At 35.9% G+C, this 23,966-nt stretch overlaps 1 protein-coding gene across 1 annotated transcript in view; it reads right to left on the reverse strand.

Moving 5' to 3' along the window:
* Nucleotides 1–23,966, reverse strand: part of ATE1 (arginyltransferase 1) — a 71,899-nt gene that overhangs the window by 4,212 nt on the left and 43,721 nt on the right. The window contains exon 12 of the mRNA XM_029284395.1: nucleotides 9,259–9,379. Coding sequence (XP_029140228.1) covers nucleotides 9,259–9,379 — 121 coding nt within the window. The remainder of the gene's footprint in view (nucleotides 1–9,258; nucleotides 9,380–23,966) is intronic.

Raw genomic sequence — 23,966 nt, forward strand, 5'->3', positions numbered from 1 at the left:
TCTGTCTGAACTCCCTATAATTACTCCCTTGACTCTGCTGGCAAAAGAGGGGAAGAGAACCTGTGGCTCAGTGACTAAATCACTGACTAGTATGTATAACTGCCCAGGTTCGAATCCCATAAAGGGTATGGCTAACTGATGAAGGCAAAAAAGCCAGAAATGGTCCATCTTAGTCTCCCAATTTAATTCTTTACTCTTTTGTCAAAAAAAAAATTAGCCATATTTAAGCAACTATATAATCATCAATGATACAACAGGCTTGCTATTGAATAAGAAACCGAGAATGCAGTCAAAATTTCCATTATCTGGAGGGTTGCATGAGACTGCGTACTATGTCAAGAAGCACGCTTTAATTACTCACTTTTGTGTACTCATTTCATGAGTAACATACACTTTCATGAATAAAATACACTCCAAACATATAGGAAAACACAACATTATGTGGGAGCTCCGGTAGTCACACAATAGGTATTGGCAGGCTATGTATGCCCACAGGATACACTTTCTGAATTCTAGAACTGCCATGCAAAGTCCATTCAAGTTGAGACTGGCCGACTACACAAAGAGTCAGTACTATAACACAATCCGTTTTTATATGATGCAATTTATTTGGGTTTCATTAAAATAGCTCCCCATTGTGGCTTTGCATTATGTTTGCCCTAGTAGCACAAACAGTTTGTTCCAGCAACCATAATTTAAAGGATTATGTCAGCATTAAGGCTAAATGCAGCCACTTTTTGAGTACAATACCATCACTTAATAAAGATCATACAGAGAGTAGGTAAGACCACAAATAGTTCACACTAGAATGTGCTCAATGATAGCTTCTCACCTCATTTTAAAAAATGTTTTATGCTGCTCTCACAAAGTTATCCTTTGTTAAAGCCACAATTATAATAGGTGAATAATAGTTAAAATACTAAATAAACATTAAAAATAGAAATGTACAAAACATTTTATGCTTTAACTATTTAGTGCCAGTTCATTCTGTTCTTCTTGAAGAATTCCAGGAGTGATATGTGCACTTCTAAAAGTAATTTGTGGTGTTCTCCATTCAGCACATCCAGTGCAACATTTATTTGTTTGTTTGTTTATGTGTGTATATCGCTTACAGGTAGTTCTAGCTTAACAACCAGTTACTTAGTGACTGTTTAAATTATACAACAGCCTCCTCCAAAGGGTATTTCAGACCCAATTTTGAAGTTCCAAAATGTCATGTGACATTTTGGCCATTTGATAATTGGCTCATATTTATGGCTGTTTGCTGCGTCCTGCAGTTACATGATTGTGACTTATGACTTTTTTTTGCAGGTTTCTGGCATTTATTTATTTTTTCTGGCAAAAGAAACACCCATTAGATAAAATGGATTCATTTAATGACTGCTGATTTCGCTTAACCACTGCTGCAAAAAAGATGGTAAAATCAGGCACAGCTATGTGGTGACCTGTTTAACTTTTTCTGTTACTCAGGTTTATACTAAACAAAGTACTAAAGGAAATTAAAAGAAACATAATCATGTCATCCCAGGTATTGATGGGTTAATTTGAATTTCCATCCTTTGATCTAGTCCTGCCCACTATGATGATGATGATGATGATGATGATGATGATGATGATGATGATGATAATAATAACAATAACAATAATAATAATAATAATAATAATAATAATAATAATAATAGTAAAGTTGGAAGGGACCTTGGAGGTCATCTAGTCCAACCCCCTGCTCAGGCAGGAAACCCTATACCATTCAGGTGCTTTGGAAAATAGGTTGACTCCCTCTTCTTTGTGGCAGCCCCTGAGATATTGGAACACTGCTATCATGTACCCCCTTGTCCTTCTCTTTATTAAACTAGACATACCCAATTCCAGCAGCTGTTCCTTATATCCTTTACCCTCCAGTCCCCTAATCATCTTTGTTGCTTTTCTCTGTACTCTTTCTAGAGTCTCAACATCTTTTTTACATCACGGTGACCAAAACTGGATGCAGTATTCTAATTGTGGCCTTACCAAGGCATTGTAAAGTGGTATTAACACTTCATGTGATCTTGATTCTATCCCTCTGTTAATGCAGCCTAACACTGTGTTGGCCTTTTTGGCAGCTGCAGTACACTGCTGGCTCATATTTAAATGATTGTCCACTAGGACTCCGAGGTCCCTCTCACAGTTACTACTATTGAGCAACGTACCCCCTATATTATACCTATGCATTTGGTTTTTCTTGCCTAAATGTAGAACCTTGCTTTTTTCACCATTGAATTTCATTTTGTTAAGATATTGCCCAGTGTTCAAGTCTGTCCAGATCCTTCTGTATCTTAAGCCTGTCTTCTGGAGTGTTGGCTATTCCTGCCAGCTTGGTGTCGTCTGCAAATTTGATGAGTTCCCCATCTATCCCCTCATCCAAATTGTTGATGAAGATGTTGAAGAGCACTGGGCCCAGAACAGAGCCCTGGGGCACCCCACTACACACTTCCCTCTATGTAGATGCAGTTCCATTGAGGACCACACGCTGAGTACGGCCTGTCCGCCAGCTACGAATCCATCTGGTGGTGAAGCTGTCTACCCCACATTTTTCTATCTTGTCAAGTAGTAGGTTGTGATCTACTTTATCAAATGCCTTACTGAAGTCCAAGTAAATTATGTCCACAGCATTCCTCTGATCCACTAATTTTGTCACTTGGTCAAAGAATGCAATAAGATTTGTCTGGAATGATCTATTTTTGACAAACCCATGTTGGCTTTTACTAATGACTTTGTTTGCCTCTAGGTGTTCGCTGCTTCGTTGTTTGATTATTTTTTCCAGAATCTTCCCAGGTATTGAGGTCAGGCTGATAGGTCTGTAATTTCCTGGCTCTATTTTATTCCCCTTTTTTGAAGATGGGAACTACATCAGCTCTTTTCCAGTCCTCTGGTAGTTCCCCAGTCCTCCAGGATCTTTGAAAAATATAGTTCAGTGGTTTTGAGATCACATATGCCAGTTCCTTGAGAACCCTGGGGTGTAATCCATCTGGTCCTGGCGATTTGAACTCGGCTAGGCTGGACAAGTGCTCACTTACCATTTTCTTGCCTATCTTAACTTGTGTTTCTATTCTGTTTTTTATGGCACTATTTTTGATAGGTTGGTCTGTTTTTTCTCTTTGTGTAAAGACAGATGCAAAAAACGAGTTAAATAGTTCTGCTTTCTCCCTGTTGCTTGTCACCTTCTTGCCACTTTCACCCACTAATGGACCAATCATTTCCTTCACTTTTTTCTTGCTTTTTACATGTTGAAAGAAGCTTTTTTTGTTATTTTTGACTTTGGTCGCAAGCCTTTGTTCATTTTGAGCCTTGGCCTTCCTCTCTTCATCTTTGCAGGCTCAGGCTATTTGCTGATATTCTGACTTAGTTATGTGTCCCTCTTTCCACTTTCTATACTTGTCCTTTTTATCTTTCATGTTACATTTGGAATTTAATTACTGGATCTTGAAATTTCCAGGAAAAGAACGAAGTAGATCCATAATAGTAAAAAATCAGAGAGAAATAGAAATCATGTTGATGAAGGTTTCGGAAGATCTCTGCAGTCAATAGATATACATATATATGTCATGGTTCCGACAGACAGAGACAAATAAAACAGAACAATTCCCCAATACAAAGTTAAGAAATCCCACCCCTACGGCTATGTAAGCAACTACGTTCCCCAACACATCTTCTTGGTGGGCTATTCACGAAATGCCCATCCTGCAGTCCAGGGAGCAGTCAATGACCTTGGTTCCCACAGGACAAAGGTTTATTTTGACTAGCGAAGCATTTGGCAATCCCCGCACCCTTCTTTCAATGTGTCAACTGAAAATGAATAAGGAAGATGGCCGCAGCCATGCTCATTTTCAAAGTTGACAATATACACATACACAAAAGTAAAAATTACAATCCAGAACTTTAACAGATTATTCCATTTTTAAAAGACTATCTAGCCCGTCTTTAAAAAAAACTGTAAATTTTAGAATAAAATGCGATCAAAAGTACTAAACCTTCCCCTCAAATTAAATTAATACTATCAATCCTGCCCACACTCTTTTAATGTAGCTTTATGTATAAACTAAACTAATCTCAAAAAAGCAAATAAGAGTTCCTGTCACAGCAACAGTACTAGTTATTTAGTCAGTTTGAATTCAGCTATTGTTTCAATGCCAAGAGCCAGTCGAAAGAAAAAAAACCACTTTGTTCATTGTACCCCTTAAATAGAATGGCTTTAACTGAATATAACGGAATCTAAAAACCTTTTACAGCTGTTAAAGAATGACATATAAAAATATTATTCTTGACTACGGTATAAATGGTTCTGGCATTTTCAGGCAATAATAATGATCCATCAGGATCAATTTTACAAGTACATACCATGGAGCATATACACAGCATACTATGCTACTTTTTAAATTCAGATTAATCATTTTTCATGATAGAAGTTTTGGTCAATATTTATATTTTAATTATATGAACCTTAGCATTGCCTGGATGAATTTCTGTCCAGGGGAAAAGATTTAGAACAGGGAAAGACTAAGGAATCTTAAGATTTGGAACCACCAGGGCTTAACACTGAGATATCAGTAGAATCATCTTCCACTATCCTCATCTCTCCAATCCTGGAGAAGTTATAGTCCAAGGTTACCAAGCTGGAACAGTAAAGGAAGGTTTTCCCAATTTGGGCGAACCTTGACACTACTGCATACCGAGCTAAAGGGTAGAAACAAAGAAATGCTTAACTGCTTGAAAGAATGCCTTTGGATCAAGGTACTATAGGATGTAACTCCTGAAGAGTCCAATATTTGAATTAGCAGCAATTAAGCCTTTGTCTGGAGGTGGTCAAATCCTGAAACAATTTTGTTCCTTGATTCCAAACCTTACTTAATTTTATTTCAAACTCTGGACTCTTCTCTGGGCCTAACCAGTTTGTGTATTTCACTTTGTTGAACGGACTCTTTGCTGTTGTCTGCTTTTACATATTCTCAGCTGATTTTTGATCTGGGTTGTTGGTTCATGTCTCTTGCCTTACTATGTGGACTCGGGCTAGGATATAATGTAAGAGATTGCAATTTGCTGGCTGCTAAAGGACTTAAGATATTTGTGGCCATTTTGAAAGGAGATTGGATGAAGAGAAGTATGCTTGTTGTTATGTTTTGTCAAGTTATAGTAAATTTGTGGTGACTCTGTGGATATAAGTTGTTCAAGTTCTCCTGTCTCTTGCTGCATTACACAATTCTTGCAACTATCAGCTTCTTAGTTTCTTCTACCTTTTTCAATATTATATTTTTCACAGATATATCAGCCTGAATGATGTGTCAAAATATGACAGTTTTTGTTTCATTATCTTTGCTTCCAATGAGTGCTAAGTCTTGATTTCTCATAATACATAATCCCTTCTATTTAAATACGGTTGGAAGTAAAGAATAACTAGTAAGTATTGATATATAACAAGCACTACATTATTGGATATAGCCTCTGGATAGCAGATTAGGCTCATAACAAGTCAGCAAGGAGCAATATATAGAGCATTGCTGGGAAATCCATCCAGCACAATCATAAGCAATGTGTATGCAAAACACAATAATGTAGGTAGTTCTAGCACTACTTTTGTATAATATGTCTTTAAACAATCCCTTTTCAGGCATACACATTAGAAGCATTAGGCTGAAGTCAGTCATCTATCATCCCCATGGAATATATAGCACTGTAATGTTGAAGTGATATTTAGACTTTCCACATAGTTTGTTTCCTAAGACATAGTTTTAGACTTCATCCTATGAACACAATAAATGTTACTCTAACACTAGTTCCAATTTTTTTTCTTCTAGTTGATGGGAAACTGAAATCTTACAAAATTATAATCATCATAAACATGCTTCCATTCATATGGAGAAGAATTATTTATTAGCAAACATTAACATTGCTTACATAATAAATCTTCTTTGTTGAGAAAAAAATGTTCTCTTTTCTTAATATCACAGCATACCTAGAATTATTTAAACATCAGTGATCCATCTACTTTTTAGGGTTTCCTTGCATATACTAACATTTAGTTGACAAATTTAGATACAGCTCATTAGCACTATCTGTACTGTTTAAACATATTTTACAATCAAGGATCATGTTGAATTGTGAACTTTAAATGCCTTCAAGTGTTTATAAAGTTAATTAAGGACAGATGCAAGATCCAAAATGTAAGAAGCTTCAGCAATTCTGGGAATATATCAACACATTTTTCCTCTTCTGTAACTCATGGAACAATAACCTTCTAGGTTTTGCTAAGAACTATGAGAAAATAATTCTGTTTCACAACTTTCAAAGGGTTGCTTTTAAACCTCTCCATCACAAACCGTCATAGTTATATGTAATTTTAATAAATACATAGTTGGTAAGAAAAACAAATAATTTTTATTTTAAATAAATGTTATATAAGAATTCTTTAACCCCTATACCCGGACGGAATAATCTCCGGTACATTTTAAAACGACGAATATAGTTATATTTATTTGTATACACAAAATAATAAACCGTTATTGATGTTATTGGTAGCAGCCTATATTGTCTTTTCAATGGAAAAAGTGTAATTTGCTCCTTTACAAAAAGGAAGCAAATAAAACAATGCTAGAAAATCTTTTGCAAACATATAGAACAGTTTGTTCAGTATATCTTATTCCTGCATTATGATCATGTCCGTTTCAAAGTTACATAAGCTTTAAAAGGTCAAGTACCTCTATATGATAATTTTTTCCATCGTAAAAGTCTGAGGAGCATTGCATTGGTATTCAGGACTATTTTATTTATTTTATTATTTTATTTATTTGGCTTCTATGCATCTGTGTCTTGCAGTTTGCAAAGTAAAAAGCAAAATACAATTGGTACCGATAGATAGATAGATAGATAGATAGATAGATAGATAGATAGATAGATAGATAGATAGATAGATAGATAGATAGATAGATAGATAGATAGATAACCTTTATTGTGCGCACAATGGCACACATTAAAAATGAAATTCAGTTGCTTGCTCTCAAAGTGCACACATACATAACACGCATACTATATAAAACATACGTATAGACCTACACCGTTACATATAAGTAACATATAAATATTAATCACTGTCCACAATTGGCTACATCTGTGTTAATATAATTAGTGTTTAAATCCAAACCAGTGAAGATGATGCTTGCTTTGTGTTATAGAGAGACTCCTTTCCATTTTTTCCCAGCACTGTAGCTGTTTAAAAGACATTTTAATACTAGAAAGGGAAAGTGCATTTGAACTGCTTAAACAAGTATACTGAGAGCAAAGGTTGCATGATATGTCCGAAAATTATAGGTAAGTAGAACTCTCTAAAATGTATTTCCAGATGGTTGGTTTTGGTTTGAAAGATGGAGACAATTATTCAATATGAACATGAAGAATTATCGTATTAATTATCTTTAATTTTAAAAAAGTTTAATTTAAGAGAGAAAGAGAAAGACAGAGAGACTTTGGTTTCACTCACTAGCTCTTATGTGCTACTAAAAAGCCAACTCAGCTCCCAATCTGAAAAAAGTCAGATATTCCTGATAGCCATTATAGCAATAGGTGTTCATCACTAATTGCTATATTGAATGTGTAGACATTTTAGTTTAAAACCGTACTATCTAATACCACAATAACCAAACTTCTTGACTGGTGGTTATTTACTTATAACGATTTATTAAGAAGGTTTCAATCGATTGTTCATAGTTATAATCTTATTTATTATAACAATAGAGTGGTATAAGTCACTTGCTCTGTAATAAAGACTTTGTTTCATTAGACCACCACATTTATAGCTATTGGTAATAGGAAAATATAAAGTCTGTCCTCTTAGTTGCTCAATTCTGACAACTATTTTATGAATTGGGTGGTCTATCAAAATCTGTTTTGAACTCAACTGCATAACACACATCGTTATAGCAAAGTATAGCATGTGAAACAGAGCATACCACTATCTGTCTAACCTGATATTCATATTCACTAAATAGTAATTAAAGCCTTTTTTATCTGATGACTGTAAAGGAGGAGGTATTCTGCAGGAGACAAGCTCTGAAATGGTGGACTGCTTCCTTCATGCCAGTAGCTGCACAAATCTTGATGACTCTTGTTCACAGCAGGCATTATGTTTTAATTTCCTTAAGCCACAGGATCCAAGCTTGAATTCACATTGTGTCTGGACTTATGTATTCAGTATGGATAAAGAGGCAGACTTTTATATCTATTATTTTGAAGTAGAACTGGTACAAATGTTCAAATTCTTTAAGCTAAGATCATTGTTGTTATTTGGGTATTAGTTCCTTCATCTTAGCAATCTTTTCTAGACCACCTAGTCAAAGCAGCATTTTGTCTGTCTCATAGTCAAATGGTTTCGCTTGAATTCAATTTATAATGCGGTGTAATCTTCTTGTTACATGCAATGCGTGTTTTGGCATTGTTTTAATCTCAGAATCAATTCAGGCTTTACAGATCAGCCTAAGTCAGAAAGCTCCTCGTTATATGCTGTACTGTTCAAGGAAAACAGCATGATAAACAACTCTGACCAACTATAAATTGATTTATTTTCTTCTGGATAAAGTATTCAGAAACAAACAAGCACTTTCATATTTATATAAAGAATCATTTACTTCTGTAACTAAATAATTTAGAAAACAAAGGTTTTGCCTAAAGGTCAGTGCCAAGAAAAGCTTCAAATTTTAAAGAAGCATAAAAATATTGTGTGGGACACAAATAGGGCTGTTCAAAGAGAAGGCTATTTTTCTTCAGATCTATAATACCATATAATGTGAGACTGTGCCCTAATTCATACATTCCTCAGCAATAGATAATGAAATATTGTAATAGTGGAAAGCATAAGTTCTTCCTACTTCCTCACATTACCTCTTACAAATATTTTACCTTTACACAAAATGTCACATTGCACAGGATACAAATATTTCACAGGGCTTTCCTATGGAAGGGTTCGCTCACTGAAGCTATATGTACATGTATGTGTGTTTTCATTATTCCATCACCATCAAGTTATTTCAGCACTTGACACTGGTGAATATATGAACCATAGGACCATAGGATTCTTTCCTAGGTAACATAATAGCTTGTGAAAGACACTAAAGGAATAGAGTCACCTTATACATTATAAACTGATAACAGACACTCTGAAGGTGATCTATTTAGTTAAACAATCTTCTTTAAAAATGCAAAGGATCCAATGAACTAAAGTTATGTACCTACCTATTTTTAAGTCTTGATTGAGGCGAGAATATTTTGAACGCTCAAGAGAAGGTAGACACTGCTCAAGGGATATCCAAGTATACGTCTCTGGACATAGTAAATCAGAAGGTCTATACTGTCCCTGCAAAATCAAGAAAATATAGCATGCCATTTATCAAATTCAAATATCTCTTTGTCCAAGATGTCTCCTGCGTAATATAGATATGAAAACTTAATAAAATAATCCTGCTACAGTATGTAGACAAATGTAAATTTCTCTAAGCATGTAGCTTTTCTGCTGGGATGTCCAACTTTGGCCAATCTAAAAAAAAATTCTTGGTTTGTGCTTGGATATGAAAACACAAGGAATCCCCTGGGAAATTTGACTGGGGAGCTGAGAAGACAATTTAGAAGAATGCAATGTACATTGGAAAGAAGACAAAATGGGCATATCTATATGCCTATTAGAGGGTCTCTTTATCTTTTACTGCATCTCATTTTTTTAAAAAAAAAATGATATTGCAAAGGTAAAAGTAATTACAATTATCTTAATTTGGCTGGCTGCTGCTGTAGCAAAAATATACTGCAGATTAAGAACAATTTGTCTGACAGTTTATTGTTTTGAGAAGATAAAACAGAATGAACCCAATACTAAATAAAATACACATTGAGCTGTCACCTTGAAGCTACAAGTCCCAGAATTTTTGCCAGTTTCTGAGAATTCTAGCATTTGCAACCCCAACCCAACTAGAGGGTATCAAGTTGGGGAAAGCAAATTTGGGGAATGAACTCTCAAATCTGCTCTTTCACTTCATCTGTCTTAACCAAATGGAAACTAGTTCTAGCTGAAAGGCTAAAAAACCAACCAACCAACAAACAAAAAATCAGGATATTTATATAAAATGAAAATAGTGATCATTTATATCAACATTACTTCAACCATAGTCATTTACAAGATGTGTAAACATAATGAAGTTAATATGATGGGCACTGCTTTGGATTTAAAGGCAAAAGGCTGTTTAAGAGTGCACAAAGGTCCAGATTTAGCACCTGTAAGGAATTTATTAAATCAAATGCTTTGAGGATGATGTTGCAATAATGGAGGACAACCATGTCTAGGAAAAGTGGCAGCTTCTTTGAAAGGAGTTGCTGAGAAATGCTACATCTGGACTACTATTTATTCCAAAACCACGCTGTCTCTTCAAAACTAAAGCCCAAACCTCCCTAGAAACAAAATAGCATCCTCACCGATATATAATCCATCAATGAAAGTAAATCTTAAAGCAGTTCTGTAAAATTAAATGTTTCCCGACACATCTGTTTCATCACAGATATTGCCTCTTTAATCAAAATGAAGTAGCAGCTTTTCTGATTAACATATTTTATTAAAAGCATTTATTAAAAGCATTAAAAGAGTTAATTGATACAGAACATCCCTGTCCCCGGCAATCTAAAAACTATAGGGCTATCAGTGCATGTAACATAGATGTGTGTGTGGACAAGAATATCAACCTTGCTGTCAAGCAAAATCAAGCTTTTAATAGTGAGTGCCACACAAAGTGCACTAACCAAATAGATGGTAAGACAATAGGTGAACTCAGGCACCACACAGGTTATGTAGAAAGTAAACACACAGGGTCAGTCATAAAGGACTCAAATGTCTATACACCAATGCACAGAATATGAACAGCAAACAGGGTGAACTAGAAATTCAGGTTAATGAGGGCAGATATGATATTGTTGTCATTACGGAAACATGGTGGGATAAAACTCACAAATGGAACACACAGCTAGAGGGATTTAAATTATTTAAAAGAAACAGATCAAATAAAAGAGGAGGTGGAGTTGGCTCTACATATAAGACATAACTACATCTCGGGACTTCCGGTTCCTGTACGCGGCAACGCCGGTCGCGTCTGGGGACTCGTCTCCAGTCCGGCCGGGTTTTCTGTGTCGGTAGACCCCCTGGTGGGTCGAAAGTCGCCCTGGAGGGGCGACCACCGAGAAGGAGGCTTGCTGGTGACTGCGGGAGAGCGGCAGAGGCTTGCTGGTGACTTCTCCCGCGGCCCCAGCTATTTCCTTAGGGCCGCGGGATGGCTGATTATCCTGCTGCACCAGCAGAAGTCACAATTACAGCTAAGCCATACTAGACCCACCGCGGAGGATCCGGGTGAGACCCTTTTTGCCCCTTTCCCCCACGTTTATTTTTTTTTGCCTGAAAAAACTTGGTTGGAATTATTTCCCAGTTTGGAAAAAGCAGCTGCTGTATGTGTGGGAAGGAAGGCTTTGAGAATAAAAAAATATTTTTAAAGACTACACTCTATTTTCAGTCATTTTGGGATACAGGAAAAATGTTTTTGCGAATTGTATAAGTAACTAATATTGGAAGATTATTTCTTTCCCCACTTCTTCCTTTAAAAGATAGGAAAAAAAGGAAAAAAAATGGTGTCTGGAAAAGATTTTCTATTTACTGAGGACATCTAGTGGTGAAAAGTTAATATTGTAACCATTCTTTGGAGAGAAGGATTTGACCTTCAGATAAGCTGGTGCAGCTGTGGGAACTGAGGGGGTGGACACTGGTTAATTACAGCCCTTATTAAAAAATAAATAAATAATAAAGAAAGGATTTTCTCTGATTACTTCTAAAATGGAGAAACTCCACTCTCACTTAAATTGCAAGCTGATATTGGAAAAGATCTATGAGGTTTCTGAAGAAATATGTGCTAAAAGGAAAGGGATTAAGAAATAACTACATCTCTACAGAAATAGAATACAACAATGATGAAAACTGTCTTGAATGCATTTGGGTCAATATAAAAGGGAGAAAAAAATGACATTGCCATAGGTGTATACTATAGGCCACCCAACCAAACAGAGGAAATAGATGAACTTTTTGTTAGTCAGCTAACTAAGGTATGTAGGAAGCACATCACAATAGTAATGGGGGACTTTAACTACCCTGACATCAACTGGGAGACAAACTCTGCACCAAGTGGAAGATCAAACAGATTCCTGACAAACCTAGCAGACAACTTTGTCTCCCAAAAAGTAGAGAAGGGAACTAGGAGATTAGCCATTTTGGATCTAATTCTCACTAACAGAGATGAAATGATAGAAGGTGTTGAAGCCACAGGAACCTTGGGAGGTAGTGATCATGCAATATTGGAATTCAACATTATGGAAGCACAAGCAATAGAACACAGTCAAACTAGAGTCTTGGACTTCAAGAGACCTAATTTCAATAAACTTACAGAGGGCTTGGGAAGGATTCAATGGATGAGAATCCTCAAGGGGAAAAACTCTCTGATAAATTGAAAAATAAAAAGGACAAGTATAAAAACTGGAAATAGGGGCACATAACTAAGTCAGAATATCAGCAAATAGCCCAAGCCTACAAAGATGAAGTGAGGAAAGCTAAGGCTCATAATGAACTAAGGCTTGCGACCAAAGTCAAAAATAACAAAAAAGAGATTCTTTCAACATGTAAAAAACAAGAAAAAAGTGAAGGAAATGATTGATCCATTAGAGGGTGAAAATGGCAAAAAGGTGACAAGCAATAGGGAGAAAGAACTATTTAATTTGTTTTTTGCATCTGTCTTTACACAAAGGGAAAAAAAAGACCAACCTATCAAAAATACTGCCATAAAAAACAGAATAGAAACACAAGTTAAGATAGGCAAGAAAATGGTAAGTGAGCACCTGTCCAGCCTAGACGAGTTCAAATCACCAGAACCAGATGGATTACATCCCAAGGTTCTCAAGGAACTGGCAGATGTGATTTCAGAACCACTGAACTATATTTTTCAAAGATCCTGGAGCACTGGAGAACTACCAGAGGATCTGGACAGACTTGAACACTGGGCGCTATCTAACAAAATGAAATTCAATGGTGAAAAAAGTAAGGTTCTATATTTAGGCTAGAAAAACCAAATGTATCGGTATAGTATAGGGGGTACGTTGCTCAATAGTAGTAACTGTGAGAGGGATCTCAGAGTCCTAGTGGACAATCATTTAAATATGAGCCAGCAGTGTGCTGCAGCTGCCAAAAAAGTCAACACAGTGCTAGGCTGCATTAACAGAGGGATAGAATCAAGATCACATGAAGTATTAATACCACTTTACAATGCCTTGGTAAGGCCACACTTGGAACACTGCATCCAATTTTGGTCACCATGATGTAAAAAAGATGTTGAGACTGTAGAAAGAGTACAGAGAAGAGCAACAAAGATGATTAGGGGACTGGAGGCTAAAGCATATAAGGAACGGCTGCTGGAATTGGGTATGTCTAGTTTAATGAAGAGAAGGACGAGGGGGGACATGATAGCAGTGTTCCAATATCTCAGGGGCTGCCCCAAAGAAGAGGGAGTCAAACTATTTTCCAAAGCGCCTGAAGGCAGGCCAAGAAGCAACGGATGAAGAGAGAGAAGCAACCTAGAACCGAGGAGAAATTTCATGACAGAACAATTAACCAGTGGAATAACCTGCCTCCAGAAATTGTGAATGCTCCAACACTGGAACTTTTTAAGAAGAGACTAGAGAGCCATTTGTCCAAAATGGTATAGGGTTTCCTGCCTGAGCAGGGGGTTGGACTAGATGACCTCCAAGGTCCCTTCCAACTGTATTATTATTGTTGTTGTTGTTGTTGTTGTTGTTGTTATTATTATTATTATTATTATTATTATTATTATTATTATTATTATTATTATTATTATTATTATTATTATTATTATTATTATTATTATTATTATTATTATTATCTCCATGAACTGCATGAAGCAAGGTGAAGCCAGTGGTGGGATTCATCCGGTTCGCACCACTTTGGCAGAACCGGTAGCTAATTTTTTTGTTGCCCAGGCGCAGAATGGACTTCCGGAAGCAGCATCCACACAGAGAACTGGTTGTTCATGTATTTGAATCCCACCACAGTCATGAAACTGGCACCTTTTAATAAAATTTGCTCATGAAAGCTTGTACCTTTTAATAAAATTTGCTCATGAAAGCTTATACCTTTTAATAAAATTTGCTCATGAAAGCTTATACCTTTTAATAAAATTTGTTAGCTGAAAAAGAAGCTCCTCCTGATTTTTTTTCTACCATAGACCAACATGGCTCTCTTTCTATAATGCAATCTCAATGTTAAACATTTGGAGCATTTTTCTTTGTATAAAATAAAATCTGAAATAGCCCATATTTTACCAATCAGATTAGTCATCTGAATCTGGAGTAGGAAATTTTTGAGCCAAATAACTAACTTCAGGATAATCATTTATACAGAATGTATGAAAAAATATTTTAAAGAAAATCAAACTACCCATAACAATGCCAAATTTTAGGTGATATTACATCCTTTCAGCACAGAAGATTTCAACTTTAGGCACAAAAAAGCCTAACTGATGCTGAAACTACACAAATCAGGCAAGCAAACTTAACTATAACAAGAACTATAAATATGGAATAAATGTCAACCTCATGATTGTATAGTGAATCAAAGGCAACCTTTACTTACAGGTAATCCTTGACTTATGACTAGTCACTTAATGAGTGTGGAGTTTTTAAAAAGCTTACAATCCATCCTTAAAGTTATGTCTGCCACCTCAACACTGTCACAACAATTGCATTTCAGGCATTTGGCAACCAGCTTGTATTTATGATCAGTTGCAGAGTGCTGAGGTTATGTAACCAAGATTTGCAACTGTTTTGCCATTTTCTGGCAGGAAATGCCCACTGGATATATTCATTTAACAATCACAATTCACTTTACAAAAGCAGTGATTCACTTTACAACCATCGTAAAAACACATGCAGAATTGAGTCTGGGCATGTGATGACCCAACTGCTGAAATGACTTGTGAGCAAAATTCCAGGCTCCACTGTAGTCATAAGTCAAGTACTATCTGTATTTTATAACAGTTTTAATTTAAGTTTGTCCCTGGAGAACGGGCTATTTTTACAGTCGATGCAAACAAATATTAAGCAATGATCTAACATATGGTTTGAATTCCATATCCACATATCTAGTAGGGAAGAAACAAGAAAAAGAATTGAAGAAAACTATCACCTACCAGTCATCCTATTTTTATATTAAGATTTTTATATTAAGATCATGTGGACTTAACACATGTAAAACCCATTAAACTGTTAAATTATTTTCTCAAAGAAAAATATCAGTAATGTACTTATTATATTTTTATCTGATCAATGAAAACTTCACATTCTACATTTTAGAAAATTTTTTCAGGTAGTTTCACATGGAGGCTAACATTTAAACAATGTTTTACTATTAAAAGAACAGACTATATTCATCATCCCCACAAAACCATGAGTATAAAAATTCTCATTCATGTTTTGATTAACCATAGCTCCTTATTACATCCAACTATGAGGTAAAAAAAAAAGTAGCTTATGCAGCTGGCTTATTTCAACAAACCACAGTTAGTAAAAATTAGTTTGCCTGACACTCAGCAACAATGAACTGTAATTCATATAGGTATTAAACCTTCTTCTCTGAACCAAGTTGTAGGAAGAGGCCGGGGTAGAAGCCTTGCTGACAGCAGCTCAGCCACATAATGCTATTCTTTTCCTTCAGGATAGAAAATAAAGTCATGTTACACTGAAGGCCCATTGCCATGGTTTCAATATGTGATGACAATCATAAAACTCCTCTTTATGTGCCACTCAGGCCATATGTATTCACTTAGAGAAAATCATAGTGGTGCATCAAATCACAATTCTGCTCTTGGCAGAAGGAACAGCTTATCATGTGGCCAAGCAGCAGAACAGAAACAGAACACCATGTCTCCACAATTATCTGGCATAATGTGTGCATCTTACTGTTTAGGAGATATCCTCTGACTATAAAGTTGTCTCTTTCTAAATGGCTCTTTTGAAGTAGGCAAAGCATTTGTATTACATCTTGTTTCATCCCACACATTCCACTATGATGGGACAAAGAAGGCAAAATATTCCTGACGAAGAGGGAGAATATCTCACACAGATTTATTCTAGAGGCAAATTTCAGCTATAGTAATGAGTTGGTCTCTCCTTTATTTCTCTTTTTTAGTCTTCATCTAAAAAGACATTCAACCAACCTCTCTTGTCACTAGTTTCCTTTTGTAAAAGATACACTGAAAGAAAAGAAAATCTTACATATGACATTCATTCAGACGAGGCTGGATATTTAATTGGAAACTTCTGGAAGCAAACTTGGCAGTTCTGCCTTAAGGAGTCTTTAATTGAAGTATTCTCACTTTGCCAGCCTTTGCATTCTACTTTCTATGCTAAAAGCATCGCTGGACTTCTGTTCCAAGGCAAGGCCAAAGTTTTTAATGAAACTTAAGTCTGAAGATTTACTTTTAAAATATTTTGGAAAATCTAAGGGATTTGGTGAGTATTTGAGATGAGGGTATGTTAGTGGGGTTTGTTTTTACAGACTAAGCCAAATATGAAAAATAAAAGCTCCAGAGAAAGATAATAGTTACAAAAAAATCAAAGAGGGTCAAGTACCAGTAGCACAGAACAAACAGAGAAGGTTAAAGACACATTTAATTCTTTTATCAGGTACAGTGTACATCTGTGTTCTATTTTTCCACAATAAACCCATTGATCTTTTATTAAAAGTGAATTAAGGCCTCCATCTCAGTTTCCAGACAGCTGCTTTAAAGAGGAATTTTAACATTACATAAACAAAATACCCTAAAATTATCAACAGCAATGTAATAAGGCAAAGGCATGAGAAAATGTGAGCCAATCCAAAGGTTTATTAAATTCAGCCTTTTCCTTGAAAGAGGACACCAGCAGAATCCCATCAGCACAATACAACAGCAGACCCTTGCTCCCTGATTTAATTACATAAACAGAGATAGCATTATCCACCCCAAGAGAGGTCTTTGCAACTAAGTTCAGCAACTCTGTTTTCACAAACTCTGCTTAGTTAGCATCACACAGAGTAAAGCGGTATTGAAGTAGGAATAAAAAAAAATATCCAACTATTTTTGGTATATCTTGGCTGTTGCATGATCAAGGTTCCAGAACGCAGGGAGAGTTTGCATGCACTGGACCTTCTTTGTGGATGCCCACGCCTTATACAGTGATGTTAGGAAACAGTGCTAGGCAGTCTTAAGGACAAGGCCCAGTATGATTCTGCAGCCTCATTTTACATATAATTTATTCTCACATGTCAAAGAGCAAAAGAGCTACAGTATCTGGCTTCACATTCAACATTCCAGAACATATATTTCTGGAAAGCCCGGGCACACTTAAACTTGGGCCTAGAACAGCAAAAAAAAAAAAACCACCTGTCTAATATTTCTATTTTGATGACTTAGGACAGTGATGGCGAACCTTTTAGAGACCGAGTGCCCAAACTGCAACCCAAAACCCACTTATTTATCGCTGGGTGCCAGGTGGGCGTGGCCCACTGGGTGGCCGTGGCTGTGGTCATGGCAGACTGGGTGGGTGTGGCCAAGGTGGGCATGGTCACCTCGATTACTTCTGGGGAGGGATGCCTGTGGGGGCCGGGCAGGGTTGGGGGAGATCCAGGGAGTCTCTGGCAGGTGGGGCAGTGGCCAGGAGGCTCGTTCTAGGGGGTGAGGCGAGGCAAGGTGAGGCAGGGCAAGGGTACTATTGCCGCAGGGCAAGGCGAGGCATAGGCCGGCTGCTACCTGACACCATCGGCCCCCGCACACAGAGGCCAGTGAGTGCATGGGGGCCAACAGTGTCCGTCAGCAGCCACAGCCTGCCAGCCCCTCGACCGGCACACTCTGGGGCTTCACAGTCCGCCACCAGCAGTTCAGAGAAGCCGCCTCTGAGCTGGATGGCCGGCCAACAGTACAGGAAGCGATGCAGTGGGTCGTGCCCAGGAAAAGGAGAGCATGCGAGGCCAGGAGGTATGGGACGGGTGAGAAGGAAACCAGCCATGCTGGGATGCATCTGGCCATGTGGAACCTCACCGAGTTAGCAGGCGGCTGGTTGAAGAGGGACGGTTGCCATCTCCGGGGCATGGCGTGCGTACCCACAGAGAGGGCTCTGAGTGCCGCCTCTGGTACACGTGCCATAGGTTCGCCACCACTGACTTAGGATGTTTTTATTGTTTCGAAATATCAGGTATTAGAACAGACACTTTTGCCGATCCTTTTTTATTTGGAAAGCTAGCACTATATTCATTCTAGTGAAATATTTCAGAATAGACTTCTATACAAACGCATATGTACAGATACATATTTGTGATTAAGACAGAGGCCAACAACTACTTCAAAGAGTGAGCTTGGCAACAAGTCACTAAAAAGCAAACCCCTTTACTGGCAGTGGTGCTGGTTTGCTTACCAAAAGATTCCTCTGAGCACCATGCAGGAATCCTGAGATTATTGTGGCACTGGGAACCATTTTGCCAATCTCTGTTAAAAGAGTGTATAAACATTTTCTTTATTTTGATCATTAGTGCTTATAGGACCAAGTAATTCATTGTAGTGCAATTCTTCAGAACAATTGGATATGACATAACAAGCTTTCATGCTCCCTATTATAAGATCTTATTGATCAACATTTATTAAAAATGATAGGTGAAATCTATAGGAATATATCCCAGGTATATGTGTTCCTTCTCAGTCCCATCTTTAAAGATTAAACCCTTTAATCTTTGGTTAACATTAATGTCTGAATTCATATAATCAACTAAAGAAGAAAAGGAGACATTTGAAAGGGAAGAGAAGAAAGTCCTTTGTATAGTTCCAAATAGCCAACTTGGACTATATTCCTACTTCATCAACATATAAATCAGATTTCTAGTACATTCTGGTATTTTCCAAGCTCCTGTTTCAAAAACCTCAAATATTTTAAGTGGTAAGTTCTTTTTAAAGCATGAATAATTCAAGTTGTCAGATGGCTACCCAAAAGAGTGGAAGCTTGAAAAGTGGCAGACAAAAATATTCAGCCTACTCTCTTCCAGTCTATTTCTAGTCTCTAACAGTTATAACAGATATAACAGAATGACAGAGTTGGAAGAGACCTTGGAGGTCTTCTAGTCCAACCCGCTGCTCTCCTTGATTAAATTTTCTTTCACACTTCTAATCCACCATGCAGTGAGTACAAGGGCTCAGAATATGGTGGTGGTAAATTATCAGAGCCAATCTGCTAGAAATGGAAATGTATGCAGTTGTACAATGAACTATTGCTAAAAATGATTTCACACATAAAATATAGTCTAATGTGAAATAAACGTATCACAATTAATATGGACATTTGTTCAGTATTACATTACAATCTTGCCTTACTCAGATCATTTACTTTTAAAAGTCTAACCCACACATCCACTTGCTAATCCACAAATCAGTCAAAAATATTTTTAAAACTTTGTGATAGCAACATTGAGTTGATAAATGATTATATTTACAAATGCGGAAGGGAGTAGATTGGAGATAAGATTTAATTACAGATCTTTTAAAGAAAGAAAAACAAAAATAGTATACTGAATATAATATTATAAACGGATTATGTTAGTTGAGGGGCTATCAACTAGGAACCAGATAAATTATTGTGCATCCTTGAATTCTTTTTTTTTTAAAGGTACACTTTGCTCCCAGCACTGATTACCTATTATTCTGAAGAAGATGGTATTAATTTTGATTCTGTTAAACTGGCCTCTTCTTGATAGAAATGTAATAATGAAATTCTCATTTTCTCTTTTCAATATCTCAGTAAATTTGGGGGCAGGGGTTGTTTTGTTTTCATCCACTCATTTGTGTCTGATTCTCAGAGACTGCCTAGGCAAGTCTCTGCAATTTTCTTGGCAAGTTTGCAGAAGTGGTTTTGCCATTGCTCCCTTCCTGGGGCTGAGAGAAAGTGACTGGCCCAAGATCACCCAGCTGGCTTCGTGCCCAAGGCAAGGCTAGAACTTACACCCTTAACTGCTACATTGAACTGGCTCTCTTAGAGACTTTAACAAACCTGTGCCCCCCCCCAAATGGTTATGAAACATATGGACCTGAAGAGTTTGAAAAGTTCGAGAGATTAAAAAATTTCGAAACAATCAAATGACACTGCAATGTGTACAGAATTTGTTTAACATTCTGTAAAAATCCTTAGTTTTAATTAACAGTACAAGAATTACCTCTCATATGGTGATTTTATTTTTCAAAATGTCTTCTAATTTTGTGCCACTTAAAACATCTTTTATGTTATCTGACACTGATTTTCTAGTGTCAGAAACATATTTTCTACACTAGAAAATCAGCATAGAACCAAGGAGGGACACAAATTGGCTGCAGATTATTATATTCTGTACAAAAATAAATAATTCATTCATTACAGATGCATATTTAACTGCAGGAGTGAATCCTCAGGCAGCATATGCATGAATTCAATACAACTCCCATAGAAGAGAATATATGTAGCTCAGGATTGAACTCTATGAGATTATTTGTTTAGTTGTAGACATTTCATTACTCAAGTAGGTAGCAGTACAACTTACCTTAGGTAACAGGTAAGAACAGGTAACTAGCTATGAACAAGTCCCATAAATTCTTGTTAGGAATAACAAAGAAAAAAATTCATAGCCAGTTAATGCAATTATTACAACTACAATTCATGTGAACATTTTAGTTCTTTAATCTAAGTTCTGACCATTATCCTACACAGACTGGTTGGAAATAATTAACTACAGTTGAGTTTTAGGTTCATTCAATTCAGAAGACACCTTCCAACTACAAGTCTACTATAGTATGAAGAAAGCAATCCTAAACTATTACTACATTTTTGGCTATCAAGAAGATTCTCACTTTTTTAGACAAGAGTATTCACTGATGCTCCAAAATTTTCTAATGTGAGAATTTATCAACATTGTTCAGAAATTTCACTGGGGAAGAATAATAAACAACACATCATATGATCATAAAACATTACTGAATGAATTACAAGGCCCTGAAAAGGGTCAGAGCTCTCAGAAGACTCTTTAGTATTTCATCCTATGCTAAAACAATGTAATAAAAAGATTATGTAATTAGCCTTTCAAGACCAATAAATACTATTTAGTCTACAGCAGTTTTTGTACTTTGGCTCCAGACTGCTGATGACAGAAGTACGTTTTATCGTTTTTCTACTGAGGTAAGATCTCTGAATGTTTATTTATAACTAAAATAATAATATCCCAGTGATTTCATGTATAGACACAGTTCTAAACAGTCAAACGGTAAAAAATATGGATAACAAAAATAAAGGAAAATAATCAGTATTATTCTTAACATTTTGCATGTTTATTAACTGCTTTTATTTTTTTCATCATTGCAAAATTGATCTAATGACTCTGAAAATGGAGCTTTTAAAAATACTGGCATACAAATTTTTAGCAAAAAATATTGCTAAATTTTGTCTTTTATGTCTCCTTTTCAGTACTTTTTACATTTATACATTCTATATGCTGTGCCATTTCCATATTATCTAAGGTAATAAAATTATTTTTTATTATATAACACAGGCTTTCTTATATGAGTGATGAGAAAGCTACGAAAGGGAAATGTCAATACAATACGTTTTTTGAAATTTGTAACACTACTCCAAATTGTTAAGAACAAATTCTATGTTTTACTTTGCCAGAATAGATACTGCTGGCTCACTATATATTCTCATTCGTAACTACAGCTTTCCCTAAGATAAGCATCATACTTTTATCTTAAATTAAGACTACACATTAGTAAATCAAAATGACAGTATCTTTTTCTTATTAAATACTTCAGCATGTGGCCCAATTTAAATTGCCAAAAGAGCTGGCTTTATCCCATTCTCCCATGTGATCTATGGCTTCACTGAGCTCCCCAGAGAAATAATAAGAAAGCAATTACTTATATTTATGACAAATTACTGTAAAAATTCAAATGCTATAATGTTTGATATTTAATATTTGAGAAGTAGAAAATATCAGAATTATCTTTTTTCCTACTTTATATGTTATTTCAAAAAATTGTAATTTTTTTCATCTAATTTAAATGTTTAAACCTATAAACTACTAGAAAGTACTCTAAAGCATAATGCCTTCTTGGTATAGTTTGGCCAATATTAATGACACATCTGTAATAAGCAGACAACAGAACTGATCTCAGCTATCTGACTAATAAGCTGCAGTTGGAGAACATTCTGATACTATATTCTACTTTAGGATGTCCCACAAACACAAAACCAAATCTACAGGCTGCCTATTAGTAAAACTCAGCAAGGATCATTTTCTCTGTAAACAAAGGTCTGTATATTTTAGGCAGGACCATCTGTATTTTCATTATGGAACCTTTTTTCATTTTGCACAATGATATACAATAAGCATTCAATGCCTGGAAATAACTGATCTCAGTATTACTTCATAAAAGTACGGGGAATGTTTAATTGAACAGATTCATAAGGAAGTGCATTACAGCTTTAATAAAAGCTGTATACTATCTACAAGATCATGGATCAACTAAAAAAATCTATAGATATTTGAAAGCATGAAGAATTAGTTCAGTTCTCAGTAAATAACCGAATTGCATCTTTTTTGCATTTTCTTGGAAAATAGATTCTATAATGAAACATGCATTCATAAAGAATTGGTGTTCCAAAAAAGCTAAAGTAGTCTATATGACAAGTTTCCAGAAATCATCTCTATTCATGTTTTAGTAATGTAAATCATACCAATCACAAGCATTATAGCAGGTCTTCACTATTTTGATATAATTCACAACTAACTTCTTTGCATTTTCCCTTGATTAGCTTAGTTTAGTAGGGCATGAATTAGTTGTGATAAATGTCTCCCTAGTGTGTCATTCTAGAATAGTTCATTTCTACTATGTTATGTGAATCTGGAATTAATCTTTCTGGCAGCTCTTTTCGACAGCAGTAGTCAAATTTCCCATAACAAATCAGGGGCTGTTAACTTCCTCTGCTTTTCTCTCAATTGCCCTGAAATTCAAACTTTGAAATAAATAATATTTAAGCGATCAAAATAAAAGGCCAATTTATTATTTCTATATTTTATGTTATCTTATTAAGAAAATATTATACATTTGAAATGAAAGATGTTTGGTAAATTGTGTAAACTTGTATAAGGATGTGTCCAATCTAACCTAAACAGGTATTGTCTGCTGAAAAAATAGAAACAGTATTTACATTCCTGAAGTTAATCAGAAATACATGTTGACATATTTCTAAGGAAGACAAATACTTCTGTCTTCTTTAAAGCTATCCCAATATAGTGCAGATTCTATTCCTAAATGTCAGAAAACTGAAGTTTTCATTCTATAATTCCAGGTCAACCAAACAAGCCATCTTAAGCAATTTTGACCTAATATTTTGTCTTATATTACACAAAGCTGCCAAGAATTTGATTCAGGCATTCACGGACCAGAAATATTCATCATACAAACACTCTCAATTAACTTTATCTTTCATCTTAAGTGATATTACCCTCAAGACAGTCACATATAAAACATGAATAATAGTACGGCCACAGATTTTTCATGCAAGCAAGAATCATATTTCAAGATCTTTGTTCCTACAGATGCACATAATGCATATATATTTCCAAGGGACATTAAGATGCTTTACGTGTACTTCTACAATTAAACCAGAAGCAACTGTAGACATAAGTTGGGCTAAAAAATAATAAATGATCCAGGGTGACTCACTAGGCTTCCATGGCTAAAATTGACCATGAATCTCTATAGTCCTAGTTCAAACACTATATATTACATTTTCCCCCCTCACTGCCCCTT

The sequence above is a fragment of the Protobothrops mucrosquamatus genome, unplaced genomic scaffold, assembly GCF_001527695.2.
Source record: "Protobothrops mucrosquamatus isolate PMUCROS unplaced genomic scaffold, P.Mucros_1.0 scaffold566, whole genome shotgun sequence".
In the NCBI taxonomy this organism is placed as follows: Eukaryota; Metazoa; Chordata; class Lepidosauria; order Squamata; family Viperidae; genus Protobothrops; species Protobothrops mucrosquamatus.